At 40.2% G+C, this 25,373-nt stretch overlaps 2 protein-coding genes across 2 annotated transcripts; both read right to left on the bottom strand.

Moving 5' to 3' along the window:
- Nucleotides 1–14,987: 14,987 nt before the first annotated feature.
- On the bottom strand, nt 14,988–15,503 carry LOC110900939 (prothymosin alpha-A-like). Its single transcript, XM_022147796.1, has one exon. It carries the CDS (start codon nt 15,501–15,503, stop codon nt 14,988–14,990), a length of 516 nt encoding a protein of 171 aa, XP_022003488.1.
- Nucleotides 15,504–15,554: 51 nt separating this feature from the next.
- On the bottom strand, nt 15,555–16,804 carry LOC110900940 (serrate RNA effector molecule homolog). The gene is made up of 2 exons (XM_022147797.1): nt 16,237–16,804; nt 15,555–15,832 (listed from the first exon to the last, which is right to left on the bottom strand). The coding sequence occupies exons 1-2, from the start codon at nt 16,802–16,804 to the stop codon at nt 15,555–15,557; spliced, it is 846 nt and encodes a 281-aa protein (XP_022003489.1).
- Between the last annotated feature and the right edge of the window lie 8,569 nt (nt 16,805–25,373).

Raw genomic sequence — 25,373 nt, 5'->3', positions numbered from 1 at the left:
GTTGGGGATAATGTAACAAATTGAGTTTCCAAGATTTCCATCTTCGCATTAATTGCACGTTAATTGTTTAGTTGTTTGCTTGTTTGCCTTATAATTGTACACGTTGGATTTTATGTTGAGATGTTGGTTGGATATGTTATCTGCTTAATGTGATTAAAGTGTTTGATATACCATGTAACCTGTTTGAAAAACTTAAACTGTTTAAACCTGAATGAGATCGACGAAACAGGAGTGTTTCACCATAACCCACACTCGACGAAACTGAGTGATTCGTCATAAACCATAACGACGAAACAGAGAGTGTTTCGTCACAAACATCTTGACGAAACAAGGCGTTTCGCCGGCCCAATGATTCGCCGAAGCCCAGTAAAGGCCCAGTCCATTACGCGGATATTTATCGAGTATTATTGTTTCATTCTTGACACTTTTAGCAAATAGGAAACCCTAGAGTCTCTCCCCCTCTCTCCTGTGCGACGGCAACCATTGCCCTCTCTCGAATTCTTGCTTGTTCATCTTGAATCGGTTAGTGTATAATTACTTGATACGATTACTCAATTTAAATTAGTTTATACTTTGTATGAATGTTTTGTGTAACGAATCTGGGGACTATTATTTATACTCGTTAGGGGTTAAAGATGCTAATGAATTCCTTACATGACTATTAGTAATGACTGATTTGTAACGATTGTAATCTTTGGTGGTTTGGGGTTATTAGGAAACATATATATGCAAGATGAGATGATTAGGGTTTGATATTCTGATGAATCTGTGAAGTTGTATTCATGTTACATGTTAGATTGTATGACGATAAACTCCCTATTCCAATGATGATTCTGTTGTGATGCATATGAATTAATGTTTAGTAACATGAAGCCTATTATGTTTGAATGATGACTGTATGATTGATGACAGTGGTGTTACGGCTGTTAATGATTAGGGTTTTTCTGTGTGTAACTGGTAACTCGATGTAACTGAATTGCATCCTGGACAAAACGCCAATCACGAAGAAACATGCACGACGAAACAATTGTGTTTCGCCGAGGGTAATCACGACGAAACAGAGGGTGTTTTGTCGAAGGGGACTTACGACGAAACAATTTTGTTTCATCGAATTTGAAAACTGTACGGTAACCAAGTTTAGTTCTGTTAAGGGTTAACTGGGTTAGGCAACTGTTGTTAATGATAAGCATGACTTGCATGAGCTGGTATAACTGATAAATGCTATGTGTTAGTTGTTACTTACATGTATGTGATGATCTTGCCTGTTAGTCGAACATGTGAATGCCAACTGATTGTGTATACGTGCATACCATAGGTCTTGACTGATTAATTGGAACCAAGTAATTAATCAAACCGGGCAAACCAAGGTGAGTTCTCACTTCTAAGGCATGGGATTCCCGGTGGGTTTGGGAATGGGATTGAATGACTACCCGTACTTTCATCACTACTAGACTACTTACCACCGTCCTCGGATTGAGAAGGACGCCAGTGCTAAAACCTACGTAAAACCTACGTACCATTGTCCTCGGTTTGGGAAGGACACCAGTGTTAAAACCTACATAAAACCTACGTACCACTGTCCTCGGATGGGGAAGGACACCAGCGCTAAACCTACGTACTCGCTACGTACCCCTGTCCTCGGATAGGGAAGGGCACTTACGTAAAACCTACGTAAACTGATACTTACCACTGTCCTCGGATTGGGAAGGACACCTATAGATATAACTAGTCTAGTAACATATAACATGGGAAGCCCCCCACTTACTATTGTAAAGGTTTGGGAAACAAGGGTACTGGGTAACGCATGGTCATGAAACGAACTTACGATTTCTGAAACGAATTCATTAACTGAACAATCAACTGTGAACTCGCTCAACTTTGTTGTTGACTCGTTGTTGCATGCCTTGCAGGTCGATAGGTACTCATGGAGCTTGCACAGGGAGGCGCGGTCGTTGTGGGACATGGACAGTGGATGCCATGTTAAAAACATTATAACATTTTAGAACTTAATACTTATGTTGGGTTTTCACATTTTTGCTTCCGCTAAACACTTAACTATGTTTTGTTTTGAACACCTTTCATATTGTTGGATTGAATTTTATTTGTTACTTACAACGTTCATTATGATTGGTGGCTCTGAAACCAATCTGTCACACCCCCAAAATCCACACGCGGAGTATCACCGCTTGGAGGCGTGACTTGTGACACCCCAGGAAAACCAGTAAACGATACAGCTCAACTAGCTTCCTCAGTAACCGCATGCTAAATTTCGGGACGAAATTTCTTTCAAGTTGGGGATAATGTGACAACTCGAGTTTCCGGGATTCCACTTTCGCATTTATTGCACGTTAACTGTTTGTCTAGTTGCTTACTTACACAATTTGTTGCTTTGTAACTGTATACGTTGTGATTTGATAAAGTGTATTGTGATTGTTGCATGGTTATGTGTTATTTTACGAATGATTTGACAAATACATGAACTTGTGTAGTGATAGTAATGAAAATAAAACAAAACCCCTTAACCCTAATCATTCTCACTAATTTTCATCATACGGCACTTGGTGGCACAAGCTCTTCATCACTTTTGATCTCTCTTCATCTAGAATCAATCTAAGGTAAACGTTTAATGATTATTTGTTGTTAATCCTTGATTATGTGATTCATGCAAAACCCTAGTTCTACATATAATGGCTCTGTGTTTATTGATCTTCCTGATTATTGTGAAATGGTTTATGATTAGTTGTGTAATCACTTGCCTGACACTAAGATGCTTGATATGATAGAGATGTTTGATTGTTGATTTGATTACTGCATTGTGAATGTATGAAAACTAGGGTTCTTGATCGTAAACCGTAACTGTTACATTGAACTTGAATATTCGCATGATTGATGTTAGGCCCGACTTTTTAATTGTAGCATGGTCCGACTTTTGGTTGGTTGACCTAGTCTGAGTTTTAAGTAGTGGAAGCCTGGTCCGAATTTGTGTAAAGGAGTTATAAGATCCGAGTTTTTATACTTGATGTAAAGGGTCTGAACTTTATACATGTTTGAAAGGGTCCGAACTTTATACACATATGATGGGTCCGAAGTTTACAAGGGTGTGTGGTCCGAATTTCTGTAAAGCTCATGTAGTCCAAGTTTGTGAATAAGATATAAGGTCCGACTTTTGTTTAGAGGGTATGGTCCGACTTTTATATATAGGATATAAGGTCCGAATTTTGGTTAAGAGAGTATAGTCCGACTTTTGTATAAAGATACAAGGTCCGACTTTTGTGAAGCCTAAATGGTCCGAGTTTCAATATGCATGTGTGGTCCAAGTTTTAAGAAGCTTGTATGGTCTGAGTTTTTAAGATGCTTGAATGATCCGAGTTTTTGCTAATGCTTGAAAGGTCTGAGTTTACTGTAAACACAAGTATTAGGGATCAATGTTAACGCTAAGGATCCGAGTTTATTTATAATACTAAGTTCAAAACCCTGTATGAGGAACAACATGCTATTGTATGCTACTGTATATGACTGTATGCTACTGTATGTATGAACAATCTATGTCATGTCATTTTGTACACGATTATCACACGGAACACAGTTGTTTGGACATCGAGTAATTGTAAACCCTAATTGAACGTAAACACTTACATTGAGTTTATGTGCAATGTACCTTAGGTCGTGTGTAACGGACCTAACCATTAATTAACACTAGAAGCAATAACATACCGAGCAAACCAAGGTGAGTTCACACTCTAACCAAGGCATGGGATTCCCGGGGTTGGGAATGGGATTGAAGGAATGGGAATGTACTTACACTATTACTAGACTATCTACCATCGTCCTCGGATGCGAAGGATACATACGTAAAACCTACGTATACTTGTACTCATCACTGTCCTCAGGTTGCGAAGGACACTTACGTAAAACCTACGTAAACTTATACTCACTACTGCTCGGATTGCGACAGGCACTTATGTAAAACCTACGTAAACCCTCGCGTACCACTGTCCTCGGTTTGTGAAGGACACTTACGTAAAACCTACGTAAACCTTGTACGTACTACTGTTCTCGGGTTAAGAAGAACACTTATGGTTACAAATAGTCTAGTGTATATGCAACTATGGGAAGCCCCCACTAATAGGACATACTATCGGCCTAGTAGAGCCACACGTTACGAAAGAAACATACTATTACGAACTTACTTACTGTGAACTCGCTCAACTAGTTGTTGACTCTCTGTTACATGCCTTGCAGGTCGTTAGGTATACATGGAGCTTGCACTGGGAGGCGCGGTCGTTGTGGACAAGGATCGTGAATGCTTTGATTAAACATTTGACATTTCATACTTTACTTATGATTGGGCTTTTACTCATTTGCTTCCGCTAAACGTTGAATTTATACTTATGTTTTGAACACCTTTCATATGGATTGGTTAGGTTAAATGACATTTACTTTTACTATTTACGTTGTTCTATATGATTGGTGGCTTGATCCTGGTCAGTCACGCCTCCAAGCGGTGATACTCCGCGTATGGATTTTGGGGGTGTGACAGATTGGTATCAGAGCCATTGGTTATAGAGAACTTGGTTTTAATATGGGGAAAACGTTTTTATTAAAACCAGACTATAACCAGTACAGTGCTCAACGATCCACAACGACGCCTCGCTCCACGTGCAAGACTCAACATCCTAGGTAATAAGGTTTATGTTTATTGCCTACATGCTAGAATTACATAGAACTTTGCTCGTGGTATGTTTAGAATTACATTGCCTACTATTCATTATTGCTTGAGAACACTTGTGTGCTTACTCTCTTCTATCATCGCACTATTCGCGAACCTCTCTCACTTATGTTACATTTGCTATGAAGATCATGGCCGGACGTATTAACTTGACTCATGCCCAGTTGACGGCTCTCATTAACGAACAAGTTGCTGCGGCACTAGCAGCCGCACAAGCAGGAGGTATACCCTGCAGTCGTAACTCACACTAGGATCTTTAGATTCTACATTCCTAAACCAACTTTTGTGTTTAACCTTGTCCTGTTCTTATATACACAACAGGCCAACACGCTCAGCCACCTGTTTGCACTTTCAAGAATTTCATGGACTGTCGTCCAAGCACGTTCAGTGGCACGGAGGGAGCAGTGGGACTCCTCCATTGGTTTGAAAAGCTCGAGTCTGTGTTTGAAATGTGTGAATGCCCTGAGGCTCGCAGGGTGAAGTACGCCACTGGCACACTGGAAGGAATCGCACTGACTTGGTGGAATGCGCAAGTCCAACTTTTAGGATTGGCAGCTGCTAACGCCACTCCTTGGAATTATTTCAAGGAGCTGATTAAACGGGAATACTGCACACCCGACGACATCCACAAGTTAGAAGTGGAGTTCTTTAATTTGAAGATGACTGGGTCGGAAATTGAGGCATATACTAAAAGGTCAAACGAGCTGGCCGTTCTGTGTCCAACTATGGTGGACCCTCCTATCAGACGCATTGAGTTGTATCTCAAGGGGTTGGCACCAGAAATTCGAAGCCATGTGACATCGGCCAACCTTGCTAACATCCAGGATATTCAGCGCCTTGCTCATCGCCTCACGGATCAGGCAGTGGAACAAGACAGACTGCCTAAGCGCATCAGCGCTACTGCTACCGTTACTACTTCTGCAACTCCTGCTACCCCCAGTGACAACAAGAGAAAATGGGAGGGGGATTCCAGCAAAGGTTCAGCTTCAGTTTAGTCTCAGGTGCAGCAGCGAAAGACTGACAACTATCAGAGCCCTAGTCAGTAATCTTCGGGCAGTCACAGGCAGGGTGGTTATCGAGGGAACCTCCCAAGGTGTAACAACTGTAACAGACACCACAGTGGCCAGTGCAACAAGGGTCGCTGTCAGAGGTGCCTCAAGATGGGTCATGAGGCCAAGGATTGTAGGAGCCCGCGGCCTGCGAATCAGAATCAGCAGCAGCAGCAAACACCGCAGAATCAGCAACAGGGCAACAAGGGATGTTTTCATTGTGGCGCTGAAGGTCACTTCAAAACACACTGCCCTCAGTTAAACCTAAACCAGAACAACAACAACAACAACAATAACCAAGGCAACGGAAACAACAACGGTGGGAACAACAACGGCAACGAAGCAAGGGGTCGTGCATTTGTGCTGGGGCAGGGTGATGCCATGAATGATCCCAACGTAGTTATGGGTAAGTTTCTTCTTGACGACTTTTATGTTACTGTATTGTTCGATTCAGGTGCGGATACGAGTTATATGTCTCTAAAAGTTAGCCAAATGTTAAAACGTGCACCAACTCTATTAAACACCAAACATGTCGTAGAGTTAGCTGACGGTAAAAGTCTAGAGGCCATACACATAGTTCAAGGTTGTAATCTTATCCTCGCTGGTCAGACTTTCTCCATCGACCTCATTCCTATAGTTCTGGGTAGTTTCGACATCGTCATTGGTATGGATTGGTTATCCAAGTAGCAAGCAGAGATCCTATGTAAAGAGAAGATCATTCGTATTCCCCGTTTTGGTAAAGAACCTCTCGAAGTTCAAGGTGACAAGAGTGGTGTTGTGGTTGGCATCATCTCCTTTCTGAAGGCCCAAAAGTGTTTGCGAAAGGGTCATACTGCCATTTTGGCACTTGTTACTGATGCATCAACGAAAGAGAAAAGAATAGAGGATATCCCAGTTGTACGCGATTTTCCTCAAGTGTTTCCTGAAGATTTACCTGGTCTACCGCCTCATCGCCAGGTCGAGTTTCAAATCGAGCTAGCTCCAGGAGCAGCACCAATAGCCCGCGCACTGTATCGATTAGCTCCAACCGAACTGGAAGAACTGTCAAAGCAACTACAAGAGCTCTTGGATAAGGGCTTTATTCATCCTAGCTATTCGCCTTGGGGAGCTCCAGTATTGTTTGTGAAGAAGAAAGATGGAACTTTCAGGATGTGCATAGACTATCACGAGCTAAACAAGGTCACCGTGAAGAACCGCTACCCTCTACCGCGTATTGACGACTTATTCGACCAGTTGCAAGGGTCGAGTTACTACTCCAAGATTGACATGAGGTCAGGTTACCATCAGCTGAGAGTCCGGGATGAGGACATCTCTAAGACAGCATTCAGAACTCGCTACGGCCACTACGAGTTTCTAGTCATGCCATTCAGGCTAACGAACGTACCGGCAGTCTTCATGGATCTTATGAACAGAGTGTGTAAGCCTTATTTAGACAAGTTTGTGATTGTCTTCATCAACGACATTTTGATCTACTCCAAGAGTCAGGAGGAACATGAGCAGCATCTACGACTTATCTTGGAACTTCTTCGAAAGGAACAACTGTATGCCAAGTTTTCAAAATGCGACTTCTGGCTTCGTGAAGTCCACTTTCTAGGTCACGTGGTAAATAAGGATGGGATTCATGTTGATCCATCCAAGGTAGATTCGATCAGGAACTGGCCTGCATCGCGTACACCAACGGAAATACGCCAATTCTTGGGTTTGGCGGGTTATTACAGACGATTCATCAAAGACTTCTCAAAGATCGCACAGCCGCTTACATTACTGACACAGAAAGGTGTTACCTATCGTTTGGGTAATACACAAAAAACAGCTTTTCAGTACCTAAAGGATAGGCTATGCAGCGCACCTATTCTCTCATTGCCAGAGGGCACGGATGATTTTGTGGTCTATTGCGACGCGTCGATTCAGGGTCTTGGTTGCGCATTGATGCAAAGGGATAAAGTCATTGCCTACGCTTCGCGGCAACTTAAAGTTCATGAACGGAACTACACTACACTCGATTTAGAGCTGGGAGCTGTTGTTTTCGCACTTAAGATATGGCGACATTACCTGTATGGTACCAAGTGCACTATCTACACCGATCACAGGAGTCTAGAGCATATTTTCAAGCAGAAGGAATTGAACATGTGGCAATGTCGATGGGTTGAACTACTGAACGATTACGAATGCACTATCAAGTACCATCCAGGTAAAGCCAATGTTGTGGCTGACGCGCTCAGTCGAAAAGATACTTTACCTAGACGCGTGCGAGCATTACAGCTTACAATTCAGTCTAGTCTTCCTACATAGATACGAGATGCTCAGGTAGAAGCATTGAAACCAGAAAACATCAGGCTGAAGCCCTACGCAGCTCAAGGCAACGATTAGAACAAAGGGAAGACGGCGCCTACTATGTAACAGGACGCATTTGGGTTCCACATTATGGCAATTTACGCGAGCTGGTAATGGATGAAGCCCACAAGTCCCGCTACTCGGTACATCCAGGTTTGGATAAAATGTATCACGATCTTAGAACTACGTACTGGTGGCCTAGCATGAAGGCCCAGATAGCAACTTACGTCGGCAAGTGTTTGACCTGTGCGAGGGTCAAGACGGAGTACCAGAAACCCTCAGGCCTACTTCAGCAACCCAAGATACCACAGTGGAAATGGGAAGAAATTTCCATGGATTTTGTTACTGGCCTGCCGAGATCCCAGCGTGGGAATGATACTATTTGGGTGATCGTGGATCGACTCACTAAGTCTGCTCATTTCTTGGCTATCAAAGAAACGGATAAGTTCTCTACCTTAGCAGACGTCTACTTGAAAGAAGTTGTTTCGAGGCACGGAGTGCCAACCTCTATTATTTCGGATCGGGATGCACGATTCACTTCAGAACTATGGCAAGCAATGCACAAATCTTTTGGCTCTCGATTAGACATGAGCACAGCTTATCACCCTCAGACAGATGGGCAGTCTGAGCGTACTATCCAGACTCTAGAAGACATGCTTCGGGCGTGTGTTATCGATTTCAGCAACAGCTGGGAAAAACATCTCCCGTTAGTGGAGTTCTCGTAAAATAACAGTTACCACACCAGCATTCAGGCCACTCCATTCGAGGCATTGTACGGACGTAAATGCCGGTCACCTCTCTGTTGGGCAGAGGTGGGGGATAGTCAAATCACAGGTCCAGAAATGGTAGTTGATGCTACGAAACGAATAGCACAGATACGACAGCGCATGGCGGCAGCTCGTGACCGTCAGAAAAGTTACGCTGATAAGCGCAGGAAACCGCTCGAGTTCCAAGTTGGGGATCAAGTGCTACTCAAAGTCTCACCCTGGAAGGGTGTAGTTCGTTTTGGTAAACGAGGCAAGCTCAATCCGCGGTATGTTGGACCGTTCGAAATCATTGAAAGAATAGGTAAAGTGGCCTACAAACTGAACCTACCAGCTGAACTCGGTGCAGTTCACAACGTTTTCCACGTGTCGAATCTGAAGAAGTGTCTGTCAAATGAGACCCTCATAGTTCCTTTGAAGGAACTCACTATCGACGAACAGTTGCACTTCGTCGAGGAACCTATTGAAATCACAGACCGGGACGTTAAGGTCCTCAAGAACACTAGAATACCTCTTGTACGAGTTCGTTGGAACTCCCGTCGTGGCCCAGAGTATACCTGGGAACGAGAAGACCAAATGAAACTCAAGTATCCCCAGTTATTCGAAAACCGTGCAACCACTACTGAGGCTGAAGCTACTACAGAATTTCGGGACGAAATTCCAAATCAACGGGGGGATGATGTGACACCCCAGGAAAACCAGTAAACGATACAACTCAACTAGCTTCCTCAGTAACCGCATGCTAAATTTCGGGACGAAATTTCTTTCAAGTTGGGGATAATGTGACAACTCGAGTTTCCGAGATTCCACTTTCGCATTTATTGCACGTTAACTGTTTGTCTAGTTGCTTACTTACACAAATTGTTGCTTTGTAACTGTATACGTTGTGATTTGATAAAGTGTATTGTGATTGTTGCATGGTTATGTGTTATGTTACGAACGATTTCACAAATACATGAACTTGGTGATGAAACTGTAAATTATATGTGGTGTGTGTGTTTTGTGTAAAGGATGATACTTAGGGGTGTTTAGTGATAGTAATGAAAATAAAACAAAACCCCTTAACCCTAATCATTCTCACTAAATTTCATCATACGGCACTTCAAATCATTCTCTCTACAATCATCTTCTTCATCATTCTTGGTGGCACAAGCTCTTCATCACTTTTGATCTCTCTTCATCTAGAATCAATCTAAGGTAAACATTTAATGATTATTTGTTGTTAATCCTTGATTATGTGATTCATGCAAAACCCTAGTTCTACATAGAATTGCTCTATGTTTATTGATCTTCCTGATTATTGTGAAATGGTTTATGATTAGTTGTGTAATCACTTGCCTTATACAAAGATGCTTGATATGATGGATATGTTTGATTGTTGATTTGATTACTGCATTGTGAATGTATGAAAACTAGGGTTCATGATCGTAAAACGTAACTGTTACATTGAACTTGAATATTCGCATGATTGATGTTAGGCCCGACTTTTTAATTGTAGCATGGTCCGACTTTTGGTTGGTTGACCTAGTCTGAGTTTTAAGTAACGGAAGCCTGGTCCGAATTTGTGTAAAGGAGTTATAAGATCCGAGTTTTTATACTTGATGTAAAGGGTCCGAGCTTTATACATGTTTGAAAGGGTCCGAACTTTATACACATATGATGGGTCCGAAGTTTACAAGGGTGTGTGGTCCGAATTTCTGTAAAGCTCATGTAGTCCGAGTTTGTGAATAAGATATAAGGTCTGACTTTTGTTTAGAGGGTCTGGTCCGACTTTTATATATAGGATATAAGGTCCGAATTTTGGTTAAGAGAGTATAGTCCGACTTTTGTATAAGGGATACAAGGTCCGACTTTTGTATAAAGATACAAGGTCCGGCTTTTGTGAAGCCTAAATGGTCCGAATTTCAATATGCATGTGTGGTCCGAGTTTTAAGAAGCTTGTATGGTCTGAGTTTTTAAGATGCTTGAATGATCCGAGTTTTTGCTAATGCTTGAAAGGTCTGAGTTTACTGTAAACACAAGTATTAGGGATCAATGTTAACGCTAAGGATCCGAGTTTATTTATAATACTAAGTTCAAAACCCTGTATGAGGAACAACATGCTACTGTATGCTACTGTATATGACTGTTTGATACTGTATGTATGAACAATCTATGTCATGTCATTCTGTACACGATTATCACACGGAACACAGTTGTTTGGACATCGAGTAATTGTAAACCCTAATTGAACGTAAACACCTACATTGAGTTTATGTGCAATGTACCTTAGGTCGTGTGTAACGGACCTAACCATTAATTAACACTAGAAGCAATAACATACTGAGCAAACCAAGGTGAGTTCACACTCTAACCAAGGCATGGGAATGTACTTACACTATTCCTAGACTATCTACCATCGTCCTCGGATGCGAAGGATACATACGTAAAACCTACGTAAACCTTGTACGTACTACTGTTTTCGGGTTAAGAAGAACACTTATGGTTACAAATAGTCTAGTGTATATGCAACTATGGGAAGCCCCCACTAATAGGACATACAATCGGCTAGTAGAGCCACACGTTACGAAACAAACATACTATTACGAACTTACTTACTGTGAACTCGCTCAACTAGTTGTTGACTCTCTGTTACATGCCTTGCAGGTCGTTAGGTATACATGGAGCTTGCACAGGGAGGCGCGGTCGTTGTGGACAAGGATCGTGAATGCTTTGATTAAACATTTGACATTTCATACTTTACTTATGATTGGGCTTTTACTCATTTGCTTTCGCTAAACGTTAAATTTATACTTATGTTTTGAACACCTTTCATATGGATTGGTTAGGTTAAATGACATTTACTTTTACTATTTACGTTGTTCTATATGATTGGTGGCTTGATCCTGGTAAGTCATGCCTCCAAGCGGTGATACTCCGCGTGTGGATTTTGGGGGTGTGACATGACTGACCAAGATCAAGCCACCAATCATATTGAACATTGTAAGTAATAAATAAAATTCAATCCAACAATACGAAAGGTGTTCAAAACAAAACATAGTTAAGTGTTTAGCGGAAGCATAAATGTGAAAACCCAACATAAGTATTAAGTTCTAAAATGTTATAATGTTTTTAACATGGCATCCACTGTCCATGTCCCACAATGACCGCGCCTCCCTGTGCAAGCTCCATGAGTACCTATCGACCTGCAAGGCATGCAACAACGAGTCAACAACAAAGTTGAGAGAGTTCACACTTGATTGTTCAGTTAATGAATTCGTTTCAGAAATCGTAAGTTTGTTTCATGACCATGCGTTACCCAGTACCCATGTTTCCCAAACCTTTACAATAGTAAGTGGGGGGCTTCCCATGTTGTATGTTACTAGACTAGTTATATATATAGGTGTCCTTCCCAATCCGAGGACAGTGGTAAGTATGAGTTTACGTAGGTTTTACGTAAGTGCCCTTCCCTATCTGAGGACAGGGGTACGTAGCGAGTACCAAGGTTTAGCACTGGTGTCCTTCCCCATCCGAGGACAGTGGTACGTAGGTTTTACGTAGGTTTTAACACTGGTGTCCTTCCCAAACCGAGGACAATGGTACGTAGGTTTTACGTAGGTTTTAGCACTGGCGTCCTTCTCAATCTGACGACGGTGGTAAGTAGTCTAGTAGTGATGAAAGTACGGGTAGTCATTCAATCCCATTCCCAAACCCACCGGGAATCCCATGCCTTAGAAGTGTGAACTCACCTTGGTTTGCTAGGTTTGGTTAATTACTTGGTTCCAATTAATCAGTCAAGGCCTATGGTATGCACGTATACACAATCAGTTGGCATTCACATGTTCGACTAACAGGCAAGATCATCACATACATGCAAGTAACAACTAACACACAACATTTATCAGTTATACCAGCTCATGCAAGTCATGCTTATCATTAACAACAACTGCCTAACCCAGTTAACCCTTAATAGAACTAAACTTGGTTACTGTACAGTTTTCAAATTCGACGAAACACAATTGTTTCGTCGTAAGTCCCCTTCGACGAAACACCCTTTGTTTCGTCGTGATTACCCTCGGCGAAACACAATTGTTTCGTCGTGCCAATTTCGTCGTGATTGGCGTTTCGTCCAGGATGAAATTCAGTTACGTCGTGTTACCAGTTACACACAGAAAAATCCTAATCATTAACAACCGTAACACCACTGTCATCAATCATACAATCATCATTCGAACATAATAGGCTTCATGGTACTAATCATTAATTCATATGTATCACAACAGAATCATCAATGGAATAGGGAGTTTATCATCATACAATCTAACATGTAGCATGAATACAACTTCACAGATTGTAGGACCGTTGTTGACAGTCGGTTGAGTCAATCAGAGCTAGCAACTACCGAAAATGCAGCGGAAATACAAAATCGGCATGAATCAAAGCAGAAATGGTGTAGAAACAGAAGGAAATCACTTTAAAACAGTTTTCTCTTAAATCTTCACAAAATACACGAGCAGCAGTTCGGCTACACGGGAGACATGAACGTACAAAATGAGAAAACAACTGAACTATTTATAGGGGTGAGGGTTTCGCTTATATGACATGTCCATATGAGCGAAATCATCTTGATGGGATTTCGCTCTTATGACACAATGTCCATAAAAGGAAATCACAACATTACAAACCCAAATTTACATATTCAACCCCTATACATTCATAATTAACACAACTAGACCCTATACATTGATCAACTAAGACTAAGACGCAGGCTTTAGACATTCGTGCACCAACAAACTCCCCCTTGGATACAGCCGTAGTCTTCAGTCTTGGTCTTCGGGTCTTCACAACGACTTCAATTTTTTCTTCGTGCTGCTTAGGCTTCCTCCCAAGCGCGTTCCTTATCATGTCGTTCTCTTTCTTTCTCTTATTATCCTCTTCAGCTTGAATGTGCATCCATTTGCCTCTGTTCTCATCAAGCTTTTGACGTTCACGAGCAGCTTTCCTTTTGACTTTCTCCTCGAGCGACCACCATGAAGACTTCCGTTTACTTTCAGAGTTGATACTTTTCTGAAAGCAAAGGGTCGCAACTCGCTGAAATTGCATGGCCTGCTCTCTGTCCTCTGGCTGATAGTGAATCTTATTGATGAAAAGACATTCGATATTCTTTGCAGAGCAATTCACAAGCCACATAGGATCATAAACATGAATCTCTCTCAATTCTCCACCTGCTCTGTAAGTAATCACTGCTTCAGTAGTAATACAACTATAAACCCAGCCCATGAAGCCTTTGTAAAACTCTTGCTCCATTGATGGCACTGGTATAGTCTTCATCGTTTTAGGCCTTTTCACATTCAGTATCGTCTCTTCAACACCTGTCACTGGATCTCTCCTTGTAACTCTCTTCGGATAGTGTGGCTTCCAGTGTTTGAAGTCTCTTAAAGCCTCGAACTTTATCAATCCCCACATAGCAATGTTGTTCTTCCTGACATGATATCCCAATGTTCTAACCTTTGACAATTCATCCACATCCCAGCATGGAAGTGACATAATATCATGTAACTTTTCAAAATACTGAACACCGCATTCTCTTCTGATTGCATACGCATTAATTTGCGGCAGAAAACCCCAGCTAATAATGTCACCGAGAGATACGCTTCTATCACGTTGATAGTACTTCAAAGGTCTTTTAAACTTCTTCTCGTGACTAACTTTGAACCATTTCTTTCGTTCTTCCTTTGCCATATCTTTTTGAGTGCCATCAAAGTTTTTATCTTTCAAAATTTTAGCAACTTTTCTTCGCAACTCATCACGATTTTCCTCTGTAAAGAATTCCATCAACGTTGGAAACTGTGAAGTATCTTCATTAACGCTTTCATCATCTGTCCAGTCTTCGACTTCAACTCTATCATACAAGTCAGCCTCTTCAACATATCGATACTCATACTCAGACTGCTGATTTATGTCAAAGGCATTCAACTCTTCTTCAAACTCGACGTTCATTTCTTCTTCAAAATCGAACTTAAAGTCAGGATTCACCATGCGAGTCATTTCCTTAATTGCTTCCAACGTGTAAGTATGGAAATGCTCTCCTTCTTCACGATAAGTATCCAATCTCAGAATCAATTTCTCAGCTTATTGAACATTCTGTACATCACCTGACTCCCCCTGTCTATCAGCTCCCCCTGATTCTTCATTCACCGAATCGTTCATCAAATTATCAACACTTTGTTCAGTGGAAGCCTCTGTAACTTTCAACCCTGTACCACCCTGAGCATCATCGTCATCATCGTCTTTACAAGAACCATGACTGCTCGCAGAATATACTTTCTCATCTTTCTCATCTTTGTCATCTTCCTCTTCATCCTCCTCATCATCATCTTCATCACTATCTCCAATCAACTCATCCATAGGAGTATAATCCTCAAAAAGACCAGAAACATCAGAGATTGGCTCGGGATTTTCAACAACCATAGAAGGAACAATCGATCTTTTTGTCACTGTAGAGCTTCCTTCAACTCCTTTACCCTTTTCTTTCATTTGCTCATCTATCTCGGCTTGACGTTGCGCTCTGAGCTGTTCAACTTGCAGCTCTTCAAACTTTTGCTCTACAGACGTTCCAAGCATGCTTTCAACAACTTTATTCAGCATATAGAACTCGTGATCTCTGAACGCTTTAGCTGCTTCAAGCTCTTTGTTCTTCTACTTGAAGTATTCATTTTGTTCATCATGTCGAGCCTTTTCTTCCTCAAGCTCAGCAACTCTCACCTTCAAGATGTCTATCTCTGACTGATCAGAATCAATCTTTTTCACCAACTCTTTGTTATCATTCTCCAACCTCTTCACACGCATTTCTAGAATTCTTTCACGATCTATAACTTTCTTGTTTTCAACGGCTAACTTCTTGTTCTCAGCAATCACTTCATCAACCTTCTTTTCAACATTCTTTACTTGTGAGGTATTTGCGAAATCAAAATCTCCTACATCATCAAGGCTCATATTCAAATTTGAAGGAACATTAGGAAAGTTTCGGAACCCCGCAGAACCAGGTGTTAGTTGACCTTGGTGAGTGGAGGTGTTTGGAAAATTTCTTGTGATGTGTAAAGGGTTTGTTGTGGTGGTGGTGAATGATGTATAGGTGATGGTTGTCTTGGTGGTGTTGGTTGTTTCGGTGGTGAAGATTGTTGTGGTGGTGTAGGTTGTCGGGGTGGTGATTGGATTGGTGATTGTGGTGGTGTTGGTTCATGTGGTGGTGTTTGTGGCTTCTTGGTTTCTTTGGTTGTCTTCTTCTTTAGCACAATCTTCGGCTTTGATATCTTTGGTGTGACTTTTCGAATCTTTGGAGAAACTACTTTCTTTCGAGCTCCAGCTTTCTTTCTACCACCTGGAGGATATTGTGATTCGGAGACATGTTCTGGAGAAGGAACATAAACATCATCATCGTCCTTTTCCTGTCTCTTTCTTTTCCTCAGTTGTTTCTCTTTTTCTATCTCTTCTTGGATTCTTTTTCGATGTTCGGTTTCATCTACTATTTCTTCATCTGAAGAACTTGAGGAACTCGTTGTGTCTTTATCAACATCATCTCCCTCAATGTCATCAACAACTTTATCTTTCCCTTTCTGAGCTTCAACAGTCACAACATGCTCAACTTCAACTTCCACAGTTGGCCCTGTCTCTAAGACTTCAGTATCGAACATCAAATGTTCTTCAACATTAAACGGATCTTCTTCCGCAGCTACCACTGTTTCATCTTCTTCAGGTTCATCAACCAATAACATTTTTGCAACTTTATTTTGCTTCTTCTTTGGTTGTGAAGAAGATCCCTCAACTTTTTGAACAATAGGAGTGGCCTTTCTGCGTCTTCTCCCTGTTTCTTTCACATACCATTCATTCTTGGTGTTTTTGAAGTCTTCAAGAATTTTCAGTTCTTCAGCATACGCTGCCTCTTTCATTTCAGCTTCATTTCTGTTGGTGCAGTTGTCTGTCGACTACATCTTAGTTCGAGTCTTAGGACAGGGTTGTTCGTATTGTATATGTGTTTAGAGTTTTAGAGAGAAGTTGGGGAGAAGACTTTCTAGAGAGAGAAAGTAGAAAGAGAAAGTTGTAAATACGTGATTCGTGTATCAATTTTAGGGCCGCTTATAGGGTAAATGAGTCGGACCGCTTTTGTGACATTTAAGTGGACCGCCCATATGTCAACTGGTAGGTTCGCTCATATGGACATGTCCATATGAGTGGTTCCTGACTCCTATATATAGGTGTCATATGGGTGGTTCCAGTAGATAGAGAAGTTAAGTGTGTGTTTTCTAAGGTGTAAAGACGAAGCCCTGTCCAATTGTCTCCATATGCTTGTAAACTGTTATAGAATCAATAAAGGAGACGTTAAAGTGTGAAATCAAGCTTTACGAAGACTAATTCAATGAATTCCGCCTCTGGATTAGTCTAAGACCTCTTCTGATCGACTCATCGGGTCAGCAAACGATCCTACATGTGGTATCAGAGCTCAGGAGGAAGAGTTCTTGCTGTTTAGCTCGATTTTCGCTCGAAATTCTCACTTCTACACCTTCTTTTTCTGATTCGGAAAGATTTCACGGTCGGAATTTGATCAAAATCTCAGGGATTGTGAGAAATAGTACCGTGACAAACCCTGGAAAGTTTCAGATTAAAATTTGAAGTTTTTAGGGGTCAAAATGATGTTTGAAAGTGGACCGTGTTTTTGACTTGTTCTGGAACCGCTCGAAAATTTGGTCTGGAACCGCTCGAAATTACGTTTGGAACCGCTCATCCGGACAGAACTTGAACCGCTCATTCGGTCGAGTTGTTCTTGGACCGCCCATTCAGACATCTTTGGACCGCTAATCTGTACATTTGAGAACCGCTCATTCGTTCGAATTGTCCTTGGACCGCCCATTCAGACATTGCTTGAACCGCTTTTTCGATCAATTGACTTGAACCGCTCATCCGGACGAATTGAGAACCGCTCATTCGGTCGGATTACTCTTGAACCGCTCATCCGGACGAATTGAGAACCGCTCATTCGGTCGGATTACACTTGTGAACCGCTCGTTCGGACATATTGGACCGCTTATTCGGACTAGCTCAATAGCCGGATCGCTTATTTGAACAATAGCCGGATCGCTCATCCGAACGGTTGGAACCGCTCGAACAGACAACTTGGAACCGCTCGAACGAATAACTTGGAACCGCTCGAACGAATAACTTGGAACCGCTCGAACGAACCGTCTGGACTGCTCATCCGAACAACTTGGACCGCTAATTCAAACAGTTTGGACCGCTTATATGAACTGTTGAATTCGCTTATTTGGACACAACCGGGTCGCTTATCTGGACAGATCAGGCTCGTTCGAATTGACTATCTTGGAACGCTCATTCGGTTCGCTGATTTGAACATCCGGTTCGCTTGTTGATCAGATTGTTTGATTGCTTATTGGACATCCGTTTATCCGAACAGTATTTTTGAAAACATGAAAAGAATTCCGATATTTCCAGATCTCGGAAGTGATGTTGATACGGATGATGAGGATGAGTATCTCAACAAATGCAGAAAAAGCACTGATCCTAACAGTTTTAATTTTTTCTATGCAGATAAAGTTGAGATGCTGAATCAAAAGAAGATTGCTCGGTTGCAGAGAGAGCTTGATGCAGCAAAGTCACTGGCTGATGAAAAGGTGAAAACTGAAGCTGTAGAAAAAGTAGTGGAGAAAATTGTTGAAGTTGAGAAACTAGTGGAAGTTGAAAAAATAGTTGAAAAAGTAATTGAAGTTGCTAAGCCTTGCGAGAAGTGCTCCGAATCTTGCAAAGAATGTGATGAGAAAGACAAAAGATTTGCTGAGTTAAAGAAAGCTGAAGGACAGAAAACAGAAAAAGAATCTGTGAAGAATGACTCTTCAAGTTCTGCCTCAGTATGTTTCAAATGTGACAACTTAAAGACCGACAATGACAAACTTGTCAAAGATGCGGAAAGTTTGGCACTGGAGATCGAGAAGTTGAGAAATGAGAAACAGACTGATGATAAACAGATTCGTATTCTGAAGGAAAATAGTGAGATGTTGAAAGCTGATAATGACAAACTGTTGGATGGTTTGAACAGTTTGACTTCAGAAAACAAAGTTTTGAAAGATAATATAAATAGTTTTGAAAACAAACAGAAATCATCGGAAAATGAAGATTTCTGGATAAAATTGGAAAACAAAAATCTGAAAACAAATGAATCAAAGCTTCAGGAACAGATAAAAGTTCTGACGAATGAAAAGTCTGTTCTTGAAATTTTGAAAAATGAAAATAAAAATTCAATCAAGTCTCATCTTGAGAGAATATCTAAGCTTGAGGAAGAAGCTAAGAATTCGAGGATCAAGATTGATGAACTTGAAAAGAAGTTGATCGGTTTTGTGACTTCACCTGACAAGATAAATATTCCTTGTCCAAAACCAATCAACTTAGTTCCAATAAGTGACGATGTCACAAACTTTGACTCTGTCAAAGTTGAAGATTGTGATGTAAAATCTGATGATGAACATGTTAAAATTGAAAAACAAAAATTGTTTTTAAATTTAAAAGAAAAATTTCAGAAAACTGTTCTACAATCAACTGAAAAAGGTGAATGTTCTAAACAGAAACTTTTGAAGAAGAACGTGGAACAGAAACAAAAAGATAATAAAAGTTCATCAGATCGATCATCCAATCAAAAGAAAAAATTAAAAAAAGTAAAAAATGAAAATTCAAAAATTGTTGGTAATAAGTGGTGTAGGTCGGACCACAGTGCTCAAAAGACAAATCCAGCAAACTTGAGGAAGGAATATCACCAAGCCAGACAATGCTATGATCTGAGCGTTTGGTGTGAAGGTGGTATACGGTACGATAACAGAGTGTGTTACAGCTGCGGATATCACGGACACATTGCTGTTAACTGCCGGTATTGGAGTTATAAGACCAGAAGGTGCTTTAATTGCAACATCAAAGGTCACATTTCCAGAGAATGCCCGAGGAGATCAAGTGAAAGATTGAGGGCTAAGTCTCAGAAATTGGCAAAAATTCCAGTCAAAGTCAAGCCCCAGGAACAGAAGGTTCTGAAACCTAAAGTTCAAGATAAGTCAAAGCAAGAAAAGAAAGTCAAACTTTCACAGGGGCAGAAAGACAGACTGAGGAAGAAGAGAAAGAAAGCGAGAGAATATCTCGAGAAGATTTTGTCCTCGGATTCACCAAATAGAAAGAGTAAAAGTTCTGATGAATCAATTTCCTCAGTTGCAAAGACAAGCAAAAAGAATTCATCAGATACAAATCTGGGGACAAAAGAGGAGAAGAAAAAGAAGAAAGTGAAGTTTTCACTTCCTGGCGATGAATCTGTTTCTTCGGAAACAAAGGAGCCACATGTCGGCGATGAATCTGATAGGTCAAAATCAGACAAGCCACATTCAGGCAATGATTCTGGTATGGTAAAACCAGAGGAGCCTTTGGTTGAGGTAAAAAAGGAGAATTCAGGTTTAGCAATGGATGATGCAAATTTTCCACCATTGTTGAACAAGAATTCGAAATCACCCAAGGACCGTCAGGCTTGGGTGAATCTGTTTAAATGAAAAACCTGACTTGCCGGAGATCCCAAGATGGTATCGTGGATCATGAATCGGCACATTTCTTGAGAAATTTCACTTTGGTGATTTTTCGTCTCAAATGTGGTAAATCAGGGACATTAAGTTGTACTTGATTTTCTACAAATGGTTTATGTTAAAACTGAAAATGTTAAATCTTTAAAAGGTTTGAAGAAAACAAAATGAAGAGATAACCCCGAACCTACAAATGGTTTGAACACAAACTAATTTTTCCGGAAAAACCATTTTGATTGAAACAAACTTAAGTGTTTTGAAATCATTATGGGAAAATAGTTTGTTGTGAGGGGGAGTTCTGATTGTTTTTGCACGAGAATGGTGAATTGAGGTAATTCACATAATGTTGTCAAATTTTTGTATAGTTTGTTTTTCAATTTTTCCTCAGAAAATCAAAATTGAAACATATTTTGATTTTAGGGGGAGTAAGAAAATTTTGAAAAATTTAAAAAAATTGAAAAATGAAAATGAGTTTTGTTGCAAAAAGAGGAGATGATAGTACATCGGTGGACTATCACAGCATGCTAGAGATTTGTAAAGACAAAAATGTTTTTAAACAAGTCTTACTAATGATGTGTCAGTAGGCTTCACACAGTTAGTAAATTGTATTCGAGATATAAACATAAAATCAAAACTTACTTATTTCGTGGGGAACACTACTTGGATATATAGGTAACCCCTGAAATCTCGTTTGAAAGGTCTCGTATTCTGATATACTAGGTGTTTATACTCTATGATGTCTGGGGTATTATTCCGGGACTTCTGCTGAACGGTGGTTCTGACCTAGTCCCTGGCTAATACTTTCTTCATATGTTTGAAACAGAGCATAAAGCCCTCAGCTGATTAGACAATAAAATTGATGATCAGTTGTTGTAGCTGAAAAGATCCTCTAAAGGGGACCCACTGCTAAGTCGAAGCTGATATCTCTCTGCTGAACGGAAGTTCTGACCTGAGATCCCTCAGTTCTCGCATTTTTCCCTTAATTTATATACAGATATCATTTGTAGTATACTTACCTGTAAATCAGAATATTGAGATCTGGATACGGGAGTATATTCAAGAGGTGGGACACTCAAATAAGTTTAAGTGCTAATACATTAAATACGTATCTTGAATCAATTGAAAATTTGTGTAGAGGTTTAAGTGGACAACAATACTGACAATCAGAAGTAAATTTGTTTTTAACATTTGCTGATTAATCAAGATCAACGGTGTTGGTGATATGTCTCAAAAAACCGATATGATCCTCTTGCACAATCTCTCAAAAATAGTGTTCATTTATGTTTTTTTCATAAATTCAAAAATCCAAAAATATTGTATTTTTGTTTGATATTTGAAAACTTCAAAAAGATTTTCGACAACAGAGTGTGAAGAACTGATTTTCGACATTTCAAGTGTAAAACATGTTGAACTTGTGGTTTGGGAGAGAGTGTGAAATTGTGAAGATTTGAAATGCAAATTTGGTTCATTAACTTGATGAATAAGTTGAATGGTAACCTACAGTTTGATCTTCATAATTTTTCTTATATAATTTGCTGATTCATTAAGTTGAATTGCAAATTGTATTAGTTTGTAATAGTATGGTTGAGTTTAGCAGGTTTCTGATCCTGTCGCTATGGATAGCCAGGAGACTTATCAGAACCAGAGAAGAGCTTAAACAGAGAAAGCCAGGAGTTGATTTCAATGGTGATAACGATTTCCAGATAGAGATCCCAGCATGATGATAGGGGGAGTCTGATGAAAGTTAGAGCCAGAGAAAGATCCAGGCATATGATTCCAGGAAGGAATTCCTGAAGAAGATTTGATTCTAGGCTGAGTTCCTGAAGAAGACCGAACAAGAGTGAAGAGCTGGAAATGATTGAAGACTCTCACTGAAGATTCCGTCAACATTCAAGGGGGAGTCTGTTGGTGCAGTTGTCTGTCGACTACATCTTAGTTCGAGTCTTAGGACAGGGTTGTTCGTATTGTATATGTGTTTAGAGTTTTAGAGAGAAGTTGGGGAGAAGACTTTCTAGAGAGAGAAAGTAGAAAGAGAAAGTTGTAAATACGTGATTCGTGTATCAATTTTAGGGCCGCTTATAGGGTAAATGAGTCGGACCGCTTTTGTGACATTTAAGTGGACCGCCCATATGTCAACTGGTAGGTTCGCTCATATGGACATGTCCATATGAGTGGTTCCTGACTCCTATATATAGGTGTCATATGGGTGGTTCCAGTAGATAGAGAAGTTAAGTGTGTGTTTTCTAAGGTGTAAAGACGAAGCCCTGTCCAATTGTCTCCATATGCTTGTAAACTGTTATAGAATCAATAAAGGAGACGTTAAAGTGTGAAATCAAGCTTTACGAAGACTAATTCAATGAATTCCGCCTCTGGATTAGTCTAAGACCTCTTCTGATCGACTCATCGGGTCAGCAAACGATCCTACAATTTCTCCAGTTCTGATGATCAACTGGATCTGGATCAGCGTAGTTTGCATCTTTTATAAACCAAAGAATTCTGCACCAACTTTCGGTTCTGGATGATTCGGGTGGTATCTGACAAGCTGTTTAAGCGAATCGTTACTCATATGAGATTGTATCAACAAGTCATTCTTTATGTTTCTGTCAATCTCAGGATAAGCGTGATCAATCAACATCTGCACGAACCTCGGATACATCCAACTCTTGCTATCTGTCTTAATATTCTCAGCCATATAATGGAATACAATGTATGAGAAATTGTACTTTTTGTTCAACACTAATGTCGTAACCATATTCATTTGATAATCACGCATCGTATCATAACTTCCTTTCGTATGGCTCAAAGACATCAACACACAGTGAATCAGGAACTTGTATGGTTTCTAAAACTTTGACTTCAAATAGTTCCCAGCATTCAAAGCTCCCTGATAACCCATTCTCAGCATACAGCCTTTCACCATTCTTTCTGGAAATCTTGTTGGTGATTCTGCCTCATCTGGAAAGTTAACAACTTCACGGATAAGCGCTTCAGTGACTAGAATTTTCTCCATCTTGCCATGCACTTCAACAATTGACGAAATTACTTTATTCTGATCATCGTAGCTAGCATTCTTCCAGAAACGTTCTATGTGAGATTTGTACAGTGGTCTTTGATCAGTAAGCGCTTTCTGGATGGGAATACGACTCATGAAATCCAATATACCACTGAACTTTGCCAACTCTGGGTTTTTCTGAATATCCAAATCACAACAATTGTTGTGAAGAGGATCAAAGACAACACTGGATCCCTGCACATGAAACACAGTACAACATGCATCAATACTTAGAACATTTTTTACCAAAATTAAAAATTACATGTTATTACACTTGGAACACTATGAGCGAAATCAAAATTTCACTAAGGATTGTTCACAAGAACGAAATCAATATTGTTCAATATTGTGCACCATGAGCGAAACCTGATAACATTAAGAGCGAAACCACTAATGTGCACAATAAGCGAAAAACACACCATATGAACTTAAGAACGAAACCCCTGATGCACACAAAAGCGGAATCACATGATGTACTTATGAGCGGAATCCCACAATGCACTTATGAGCGGAATCCCACAATGCATCTTGGAGCGAAATCACTAATCAAACACTCAGACCTTATCAAATCCCAAAATTGAACTCACTAAACTGTTAACAAGATAAATCCGACACTTAGGGTTTGTTTTAATTTCAATTTTGACCTCTAAAATCCCCTAGATCTAAGCCTGCAATGCCCATACTTGGACAATCATCATCAAACAATAGATTTGAAACAATCAGTACACAATATCATGATCTACACACTTAGATGACAACACAAGTTTAATTTTATGATCAGATTCAACATATTAAGTCCTAAATCTAAGTTTCGTTCAGTAATATCTGCCGACAGTTCAAATTAAGTATGATTCAGGTTAGTTTGGAGAATAATCAACCTTGCCCATGATTGTAAACTATGAAATCGACAAGATCTGTAGAAATTTGGGCATCAATTTGTTTGTAAATGGATGATTTTAGGGTTTCGCTTCTCAGTCGCCGGAGAAGAAGGTCTTATGAGCTAAAGGGTGAAAAGTGACGTTTAAGCGAAATCATCCGGCTTATATAGTTGGTGTGATTTCGCTCTTAAGACCAATGGTCCTTATGAGCGAAACCTCATGGAAGCTATAAGCGAAACCTCATGAAGCACTTATGAGCGAAACCATTGTTTAAGTGTACTTATGAGCGAAATACCCTTTTTAAGTGACATATAAGCGAAATCAGAATGTTGTTTTCAAAAATTTTACTTTTTGACTTTTTTCTGATTAAACACCGTCACACCCAGTTAACCAAGTCCAAGTCAATGACCTTGGTCAACTGCTTGGCTTACCAAGTCCAAGTTAATGACCTTGGTTGACCGAATTATGAAGTATGCAGTCATTTTATTCTGAAAATAGTTAAAATGAATGAACTTTTGAAAGTTTTGAACTTTCAAACACATCTCAGTTTGTCAAACACTGAACCAATCACTGATTTGCATCTCTAGTTTATCGAGCCCTCATCAAACACTGACATGATCTACACTAAGCTTTGATCTTCCGATTCCTAATGTCAGTTGTCGAAATATAAAATGAGAATTAAAATCTTTTTGGATTTTTAACTGGATAAACTGAAAACTGTACACACAATATTTTTGTGAGTGTGTTAGGGGATCATATCAGCTGCCGACTAGACACAAGCACCGTTAAGCTGTATTTCATACGAATCTTTTAAACAATTCGCATAGATTGCCGATATACTGATCCTCTTAAATTCTCACAAAACTTTCAACCTGTTCGGGATACAGAATTAGTGTTTTAGGGCTTAAACATCTACATGTGTCCCACCTCAGTATATACTCCCGTATCCAGACCCCAGTATTCAGTCTTA

This window comes from Helianthus annuus, chromosome 13 (assembly GCF_002127325.2).
Source record: "Helianthus annuus cultivar XRQ/B chromosome 13, HanXRQr2.0-SUNRISE, whole genome shotgun sequence".
In the NCBI taxonomy this organism is placed as follows: Eukaryota; Viridiplantae; Streptophyta; class Magnoliopsida; order Asterales; family Asteraceae; genus Helianthus; species Helianthus annuus.
This window is presented reverse-complemented; position numbering and strand designations above follow the sequence as displayed.

Coding starts and splice junctions, on each gene's coding strand:
- LOC110900939 (XM_022147796.1), bottom strand. CDS start 15,503: ATGCTGAATAAAGTTGTTGAAAGCATGCTTGGAACGTCTGTAGAGCAA.
- LOC110900940 (XM_022147797.1), bottom strand. CDS start 16,804: ATGAAAGAGGCAGCGTATGCTGAAGAACTGAAAATTCTTGAAGACTTC. Junction 15,833..16,236: donor CGAATCACAATATCCTCCAG/GTGGTAGAAAGA, acceptor TTGATGATGTAG/GAGATTTTGATTTCGCAAAT.